We start from the raw sequence: 10,030 nt of genomic DNA, 5'->3' as shown, positions 1-10,030 counted from the left end.
GAACTAATCTGACTAGAACTAAACCAAATAAACACACATAAGAAATTATAAGAATTAAAAAGAAGGAAATAGAATTGTCTTTCTTTTGTGTAGCCTTTAATCGATAATGGATTTGGGGACCTTGACGTTCCTCCACAATCGCACTTAGCCACAAAAAAAAAAAAAAAAAAACTAAATCCCAAAATTAGAGAAATTAGACAAAGTATTCCAATTCTAGTCGGATCACTTTGCCATAAACTCAAAAGTTTAGGTTTTGTGTTGTCAAAGCTCGTAGGTGTGTAAAATAATAGGAAATAAGGTTCTTTATATGGAACCCCAAAACTCCTAAATTGTGATTTTCTACCGATGTGGGACAATGTATTTTGAAGGGATTCCTTTTGAATCCTGGTGATTCAACCTAAGCCAATAAGAAATCGTGATGTAGATGATAATAATCACGATTTTTCCTCTCCTGATTTTCTTCGCATCTCGATACGTCCATGACAATTTAAATAAACTTGTGTTTGTAAATTCGCATGTAGTTTCATCCTATTTGCTAATTTTTCCCATTCAATGGATCTTTTCAAATTAATTAAGACACGTGCAAATCATGTGCATTTTAGTTCATATTCAATAAAACACTTGCAAATCATGTTTATTAAAGATTTTATGTTCACACTGATTTAAATTTCAGTTAATTAACACATGGGAAGGACCAAAAACTATGCATTCTAATGTGAAAATTACTAGCTATAAATATGATTCTAACACTAGTAATTGTCATTTTGATAATTGGAAGGACAAGAAGAGCGAAAAGCAGTGGAAGCATTTGTATTTTTTCATTGTAATTGCTGACATTTTGAAGATCTCATTCAAATTGCTCCCAATTATAATTCATTAATATATTAATAGTATTTGTTCCAATGTTGTATGTGTTTTAAATGTCTACATGAAAATAAAAATAAAACACAACCTTTACTACATTAAAGCACTTATCCAACCAATAAAGTTGTCTGATTTCAATATTTCCAACATACCTCTGGGCCCACAGTATAAAGCACATGATACACTTGTGTTTAGAAAATGGACAAGGGTCGTATTTGCCATTCTACTATAAAAAATAAGTTATATTTGTCCTGCTTTATACTTTTTCAACAAATATACCCCTGTAGTCATACTTTAGAGCTATATTTACTCCTTACCCATTAAAACTAGCTAGTTCATAACCCTTTATGATCCTAGACTATGGTTTATTAACCCTTTATGATTAGACAATGATGAACAAGTAACTAATCACATTCCCTAGACTTCTAATTATGTTAAACTAGCCAATGTTATAACCAAATTATAAAAAAATTCCAGTTTATGCTAAACATCACATAATCCTAATCATACAGTTAATGCTTAAGCACCGGATTGATCTATCTGGGAAACGAACAAGACTTTAACATGTGTACTCTGATATTGCACATACTCATTAGAATTTAACTAAACTAAATAAACACATAAAAACTCACAAGAAATTACAGAAATTAAAAAGAAGGAAACAAAATTGCCTTTCTTTTGTGTAGCCTTTAATCGAGAATGGATTTGGGGACCTTGGGCTTCCTCCACAATCGCACTCAGCCACAAAGAAAAAAGAAAATTTTAAACTAAATCCCAAAATTAGAGAAATTAGACAATGTATTCCAATTCTAGTCAGATCACTTTGCCATAAACTCAGAAGTTTAGGTTTTGTATTGTCAAAGCTTGTAGGTGTGTGTAAAATAGTATGAAATGAGGTTCTTTATATGGAACCCCAAAACCCCTAAATTGTGGTTTTTAACTGATGTGGGATAATGCATTTTGAAGGTATTCCTTTTGAATCCTGGTGATTCAACCTAAGCCAATAAGAAATCGTTATGTAGATGTCAAAAATCACATTTTTTCCTCTCCTGGTTTTCTTTGCATCTCGATACGTCCATGACAAAATAAACAAACTTGTTTTTGTAGATTCGCGTGTAGTTTCATCCTAATTGCTAATTTTTTTCCACTGTATTGACAGTTTCAAATTAATTAAGACACGTGCAAATCATGTGCATTTTAGTTCAAATTAATTAAAACACGTGCAAATCATGTTTCTTAAAGATTTGATTTGCACACTGATTTAAATTTCAATTAATTAACACATGGGATGGATCAAAAACTATACATTCTAAATTTGAACATTACTAGCTTTAAATATCATTCTAATACTAGTAATTTGTCATTTTGATAATTGGTAGGACAACAAGAGCGAAAAAGCAATTGTATTTTTTCATCGTAATTGCTGACAATTTGAAGTCAGAAAACCACATTGATCTCATTCATATTGCTCGCAATTATAATTCATTAATATATTATTAGTATTTTTTTCCCAATATTGCAAGTGTTTTAAATGCCTTCATGAAAATTAAAAACACAACCATTGACTACATTAAAACACTTACCAACCAATAAAATAGCCTGATTTCAATATATATTTCCAACATACCTCTGGCCTGCAATATAAAGCACATGATACAATTGTATTTAGGAAATGGAAAAGGGTTTCTACTATCGAAAATAAGTTATATTTATCCTCCGTTATACTTTTTCAATAATATACCCCACAATTATACTTTAGAGCTATATTTACTACTTACCCGTTAAAACTTGCTATATTTATCTCCACCCCCCCCCCCCCCACCACCACCACAATCCAAAAGAAAAAATAACTTCATTTTTAGCTTTAAAAAGTTACGCTTCATGCTCTTATTAAATGAAAAAACCAACCCCATCATATTAAATTTATATTTTATTTGGTTAATGATATAAATTTATAATGGAATTAGTTATATTTTCAATCAAACAAAATATAAATTTAATTTCAAACTTAATCTTGGGACATCACACCTTATTCAATCAAAAGATGTTATTTTATCTTATATGAAGGTGGAACAAATTAATCCAAAAATTATAATGCAGGACTGTAATCCCCGAATAACTTAATCCGCGAACCAAACAACCCCCTAGAGTATAACTTCTCTTTCTTGTTTCACAAATTTCTGAGTCGCCTAACTACCCCCTCCCTGCCCAGCTAAATCAATAATCAGGGACCTAAATGAGTTTTTTCCTGCTTCGTGGCGCAAGAAACTAAAATTATACAAAGTTTGGATGACTTCACAAATACCCGCAACAAATAAGCTCCTTAAAACAATTTCGTTAAACTAAAGGGACAAATGATAAAAGAAGATGCCTCGCTGGCGCAAATCAACAGCTTCAAGACCCTTCTAGCGTGCACCCTTTTCGTATTTCCACCGCTTGGTGCCAGTCACTCAGTCTCCTTTTTAGTCACTGCACAACAGCACTTCTCATCTATCTGCTTCTCTTCGGATCTCAATACTTCCATTTGTAAATTCTGATTCGCTGTATATTTCTTTCTGTTGAGTTTGGGAATCGCTTGAGAAAATGGAGGGAGTCCATGAGAATACGGTGGTAGGGAGTTCTTCACCGCCGCCTTTTCTGAGCAAGACGTATGATATGGTGGATGATCCATCGACTGATTCAGTGGTGTCGTGGAGTAAGAATAACAACAGCTTTGTTGTGTGGAATGTGCCGGAATTTGCTAGAGATATTTTGCCCAAGTATTTCAAGCACAATAACTTCTCCAGCTTCGTCAGACAGTTGAATACTTACGTTAGTACATCTTTTTTTCGTTCCTCTGATTCTTACTTCTCTTCTCTTGCTCCTTATGATTGTGTCCGAACTGTTTCCTTAAACCCTAAATCACAGGTTTCTTAAAAAGGAAACTAATCAATTTTTTGCAAATTTCCTGTTAGGTTTAAAGTACTAAGATATTTTGTTTCCTCTGCTTGTACTGATTTAAATGCTTCTCTAGCTCTTTTTTTCCCTGAAGTTTAGTAGGCTAAACTTCTTATAAATAAATTTTTTTGATAAAGGTAACATGCTTCTTATAAATAAATTGAAACTGCTGTTAAATTTCTGTCTGAATGGTGTTATTATCACCAGAACTAGATTGTTATATGCAAAGGTTACAGGTCCATCGTGCTCCTGTCATTCCTGCAAATTGGAATCGTAATCTGCAAATTTTATGTCTACTTGAACTGATAATGAGTGGGCCTAGCATATATGTAGATAGAAAGTTAGGGGTCATTTTAATCAGTCGTTTAGTTGGCTATTTGGTTATTGCCAGTTTTCTGTGGGAATAGTTGTAGAGTAGTTCCATTTGATAAGTTTATTCCGAGTGTATCTGGAATTGATTTAACAAGGATAAAGGAAATTAGTACTTCTAATTTGAGAAATAATTGCAAAAATGGCACATCTGATTTAAACTCAATGATTCCAAATTGTGATGGGTCTTTTAGGCATAGACATAGCTCTACCGGGTTCGGCCGAAGCTGTAGGCCATACTCTAGCTCTGCCTGTGCTTTTCGGGGGGAAGCTTAGGATTGATTGAATTGTTCAAGGGGACTATATAACTAACTGGGATGAAAATATTCCTTCGAGTAGGTGTCCCATGCCTTTACCCCCATCAGTGGCTAACCTCCCTTGCCTTGCCACACCGAGTTTAAATGTCTTTAAGTAATAGAACTTGTCACCAAAAAAAAAAAAAGAAGGTTTTAACAGTTACCAATTTCAAAATAAAAATGTTTTAAGTAATAGATGGATTTCAGGGATTTGTTTGTGACTACGGTTTTTGTGGAGTGTAGTTCTGCCACTGCTGTGTATTCTGTCCTTATGTTTTGTTATGATATGGAGTCTCCTTGTGCCCGTTGGGCAACATTAATTCTTTTTATAGTTTGCTTTCCCCCTTCATCAATCAGGGTTTCAGGAAGGTTGATCCGGATCGCTGGGAATTTGCAAATGAGGGATTTCTTAGAGGCTGCAAACACCTATTGAAGAGTATAAGCAGGCGAAAACCCTCTCAGGTGCAGGGCCATCAACAAACCGCTCCCCAAGTGCAAAATGTATCTGTTGCATCTTGTGTTGAAGTGGGGAAGTTCGGAATGGAGGAAGAGGTGGAAAGGCTTAAAAGAGATAAGGATGTTCTTATGCAGGAGCTGGTTAAGTTGAGACAGCAGCAGCAGGCAACGGATCACCAGTTGCAGACTGTTGGGCAGCGTGTTCAATTAATGGAGAAAAGGCAACAACAAATGATGTCATTCCTTGCCAAGGCCATGCAGACCCCTGGCTTTGTAGCCCAACTGGTACATCAACAGAACGACAATAACAGACGTATTACTGGGAAGAATAAGAAAAGGAGACTTCCTGAGCAGGATGAAGAAAATATTGAATGCAATCCTGTCAATGCTTTGCGAGATGGACAGGTAGTCAGGTATCAACCTTCAATGAATGAGGCTGCAAAAGCATTGCTGCGGCAGATTTTGAAAATAAATTCACCTGGGAGGCTGGACAACAAATTTAAGAACACAAATGGCTTTTTGACTAATGATCCCCTCCCGCCTAAAAATGCTCTAGACAGTAGCGGTACATCCAGTCGTATTTCTGGGGTTACCCTCTCAGAAGTACTTTCAACTTCTTCACAGTCTCACCTAATGTCAGATTCAGGATTTCCATTCAACCCTTGTTCATCTCTCATGTCTGAGACCCAATCTTCCACTACTGTGGTTCCTGGGGAGGCCAAAGTTCATGCATTACCTGAAACTGATGCCGTTAACTCTCACACGGTCCATGATTTGCCTGAATTTTCTCAAGAACAGAGGATTAATAGACATGATACTCTTGGAACAACTGACCTTAAGATGTCTGAGACTGGAATTGTGCCAGATATTGACACAACTCAAGATATTTTGGATGGCTTAAAGACAGTTGTCCCTGATGGATTTTCGGCAGACACCGATGGCGATGTTTTGCTGGATGATATGCCTAAGCTTCCAGCGATTAATGATATTTTCTGGGACCAGATTCTCTCTGCAAGCCCTCTAACTGAGGATACAGATGAGATTGGTTCCCTAGCAGTGGAAGATAGTTTAGAGAAGGAAGATGATTTCCTTGGAGTTCAAGAGAATGATTGGGATAAACTAACGCACATGCATCATCTTACTGAACAGATGGGGCTTCTTTCCTCAGGGGCCCAGATTTGATGATTTCATGTATTTTGCAATGACAGAGGTAAAATCTGCGTCCTCCACTATGACCTTATTGCTATCCTATCAGATTACAGATCCTGCAACTATTTGGGTTGTTTTTCCTCAATTCAATTGCCATACAAATAGGGCTTTTTAGGACCAATGATTTCACCATCTATCATGTCAGACCTATTGTATGTATGTGTGACTTAACTAAAGGAATTTCACTTTCAGTGTACAGATAGATGTGATTTTCTAACTTTTAACCCCATGTTGATATCTTGAAAATTTCTTTTTGATATAATTCTTGTTTCACTTTCAATGTACAGATATATGCGGTTATGTAGACTTGTTAACACCATGGTGATATCTTGAAAATCTCCTCTTGATATAATTCTTGTTACATTGTGGGGTCTAAAATAATTCATTGATCATATGCCTCAGTATACTGTATTAAATGGGTGTATCACAAACATCGTGAGGTTGGATCAGGTTTCAATACTTCTATTAGTTTATTATTACTCTTATGTTCTACTCCGTCATCTTTATAAGGTAGGGTACTCTTTGCATCACTGTGATACTGCCTTGAACACAACTGCTAAAGTCTGGTGAACTTCTAGAGGGTGCAGAGCATTGAACTTCTGCCGTGTGGTAACATTTTTTTTGTCAGGTGGATGTTCTAAACCGCTGGGCATTAACAGCTTCTCTTGAAAGACTGATCTTCACTACTAATGATGTTCTGAGTAATGAAAGGGGGATCCCCACAAGGAAAAAGGTTGTGCCTGATCTTGTATTAGTTTGATGCATTTTATTCCGACTCTTTGTATGTATATTATGTGGCACAGTGGATTAGTTAAAAAAGAATGCTAAATTGTTGTTTACTTAATAAGAAAGTGAAAAGGGATGCAAAGAAATTGTTGCAGGGGATCTTTATGTAACTTTTGCTGTTTATATAATGCAATGATTTCAATGAAGATGAAGCTCGATGAATGAAAGCCTTGTTTTTCTTTCAAACATATTGAATTGTCTGCTATCGTGAGGCTTGTATTCAATGCAGTGGTTGTTTCAAGCAGCGTCTCGCACTAATGGATGATCCTCTTCTCAGCATATTATGAGAACTTGTTCCCTATCTATGTTTCTTATTGTTGGGTTGATGTTGATAGTTCTCTGAATGGCCAAAACATTTGTGGTGGTTTCGAGGTGGCAGCATCTACTTTGGTTTCTACTCGTTAACAGAAAACTAACTTCTTCTAAGGGGGTGAAAATGGGTCCTTGAGGTCCATTCAAACTTCTCTCGTTCGCTTTCTTAGCAGTGGAATTGAAGAAATTTAACTTTGGATTAAGCAACTCATGATTAGACTGGTTCCAAAGTCATCCTGTTCATTTTTAACTCCTTTTTGAAAAACAAAAAAGTTACTTTTTTCCTTTTAGGTGCCGGGTAGGGTAAAGCATGTTGGACTGATTGTTGTTATTAAGTTTATAGCTGTTGACGTGATGCTGGTCAAGTTCTCACTGAGGTAGAGACTGTACTGTTAGATGTTTTGAGGGCCTATATGTCATGTTTGAAAATAAAGTTCACTTTGAGATGAAAGAGCTCCTTTTCTATCACGACTGGACGTAAGACTAAATATATTTGATGACTTATATTTTCTGTATGACAATAGAATCCTTCATCAAATAATATTGGGATTGAGAGGTGTCAACTATCTTACATGATCAGAGTAGAAAAGTAGATCAGGCATATATATTTGGTTCGCCCGCTATGGTCATTCGTATTGAATCATCATTATCTAGTTCAAGTTCCAGCCTGTGCTTAAATGGCTTTATTTTATTTTTTTCTTTCGCTAAATCAGGTGGTGTGTTTTTGGGGGTGCGCGGGGGGGGGGGGGGGGGGGGGGGGGGGGGGGGGGGGGGGGGGCTGAATTTGGACCTGATTAGTAGAGCAAGTGAGCACCTCTAGTCTCGAGAGAAGGAAGAACGTCCCTGCTGTAGTAAACCTTACCATAGGCAGGAATCTGTATCCTCTTGACCTAGTCTTCCAAAAGAAGGAAGATTGTCAAAATAAACTTGGAACTTTTGGGTTTTTGATGCGGGTGCTGTTGCATTGCTGAGTGTCTGGAGAGAAAAATCTATAGGTAGGAGAAGCTTGGATGATGTTTGGACAGTTATTTTGGATAATTTAGTGCCTTCACTACGTTTAGTGATCAATGAAGTTAGTAATTCCGGGAGGGGTAAGAGGAGCTCAGATAAGCTCGATGATTGGCTTGATAAAGGAAGCCTAAATTAGTGATAGAATAAGCATTAAAGCTTGGTTCTGATAGCATGTGAAAGACCATGAGCATCTAACCCAAAATTGTACGGTAATGAATAAAGTGGTTCAACACATCGTAATTTCCTTTGAAAATTCTTGCACGACGACTTAGGAATATTGTAACTTCTAACAATGGTTTATATCCCCTGCTCCATCGTTCTAATAGTAAATGTTATTTTGATAAAATAACCATCCGCTCCAGCTCAAAAATTATAGTTGATCACTTCTTTTTTGGAAAAAAGAAAAAGAAAAGAGGAAGGTGCCTTATGCCTTGAGGTTTAGTCTTTTAGTTTCTACAGTGACATCTTTTGTTCGTCATGGTTCTGTCATCTAGCGAAAAAAGGAAAGCCTTTTTTAGACGTCTTTGAGTTGTATTTTGCAATTTTGTGGAGGTCATTTGGCTTAACGGCCAAGATAGATACATAATTTTTACTTTCCATATTTGATGTAATTGATAGATTGACACTTGAGTTTTCTATTTGAACACAAAGGATATACTAGTATTCTTTGTGATGTAGAAATGTTGTTGACTCCATTAATTCCATTATTAACTATTTGCTCTTTTTCAAACGTCTTTGCCTTGTATTTTGCAATTTTGTGGAGTTCGTTTGTCTTAATGGCCAAGATAGATGCATCATTACGCTCCTATATTGATGTAATCGATAGATTAACACTTAAGCTTTCTATTTGAACACAAGGATACACTAATATTCAGGCCTATGCTCCCAACTCTCAAGTTAGACATCGATAATATTATAGGTGTTTATTGTCTAATTATAATGGTATAAACTATAAATATTACGAGTTCATGACACAGACATTTAAGTCTTATGAGCTGAGCTTTAAAGATTTTTACCATTGAATTCATTAAATAGAATTATGGGTCTTTGTTTATTATGTGTTGTAATTTTAGTGAATATTTACACGTAAATTTATGCACCTCGCTAAAAGTATTGGATTTAGATGAATTATTGACGTGCTATATCCGCAGTTACATATAGTTCTTTGCAGAATAATTCCAAAAGTACCTGGCTTTTGGGATGGTTGGGGGCGAGGATGGATCTACACTTCGGTAATGTGGTTCATAGTTACTTGTTCTTAATGTTCTGAGTTGCATGTCTCAGCTGATTTCGACTGATTTTTTAAATTTTTTGGGGTATCCTACAAAAGGGAAAATCTTTCCTATCCCCATCGATTTCGGATTAAAAAGATGTGAAAATTATCTTTATAAAGAATGTGTTCCGAAATGTGAAATGGCAGAGAAAAAATGTCACATATAGGATCTATAAAGCTCCTTTTTTCTTTTATCAAAAAAGGAGAGGAGTTCCTCTTTTTTTTTTTTTTCTCCAAAGAACCAAATAATCTAAAGTCAAAAAACTTTCTTATTCAACATATAACCAGCCCTGCACAATATGAGCATAAAGCAAAAAACTATCCTTCTGACAGTAACTTGTTTCTTCGAGAAATGAGAGGTTTGGACATGATTTAAAATTATAATATGAAATTAGTGATTTGAAATCATGATAATTTGAAATTAAAGTTTTATTTGGACATGCAATTTGAATTTCTTAAGTTGTATTTTTTTCAATAGACATAAAAACTCACAAGTTGTAAAAACCGTCAAAACTTT

At 35.6% G+C, this 10,030-nt stretch overlaps 1 protein-coding gene across 3 annotated transcripts; it reads left to right on the top strand.

Annotated features, from left to right (window-relative positions):
* Positions 1-3,275: 3,275 nt before the first annotated feature.
* Positions 3,276-7,063, top strand: LOC132632252 (heat stress transcription factor A-1b). 3 transcript variants are annotated; one of them, XM_060348109.1, is made up of 3 exons: positions 3,276-3,675; positions 4,824-6,132; positions 6,646-7,063. In XM_060348109.1, exons 1-2 carry the CDS (start codon positions 3,448-3,450, stop codon positions 6,102-6,104), a joined length of 1,509 nt encoding a protein of 502 aa, XP_060204092.1. In that variant the 5' UTR covers positions 3,276-3,447; the 3' UTR covers positions 6,105-6,132; positions 6,646-7,063. The 3 variants fall into 3 exon arrangements, with proteins under 3 accessions (XP_060204092.1, XP_060204093.1, XP_060204091.1); XM_060348110.1 differs by having other exon boundaries at positions 6,419-7,063; XM_060348108.1 differs by having other exon boundaries at positions 3,277-3,675; positions 6,760-7,063.
* Positions 7,064-10,030: the final 2,967 nt, after the last annotated feature.

This window comes from Lycium barbarum, chromosome 3 (genome assembly GCF_019175385.1).
Source record: "Lycium barbarum isolate Lr01 chromosome 3, ASM1917538v2, whole genome shotgun sequence".
Lineage (NCBI taxonomy): Eukaryota > Viridiplantae > Streptophyta > Magnoliopsida > Solanales > Solanaceae > Lycium > Lycium barbarum.
Note: the sequence above shows the minus strand (reverse complement) of the source record. Positions and strands in the feature narration are given on the sequence as shown.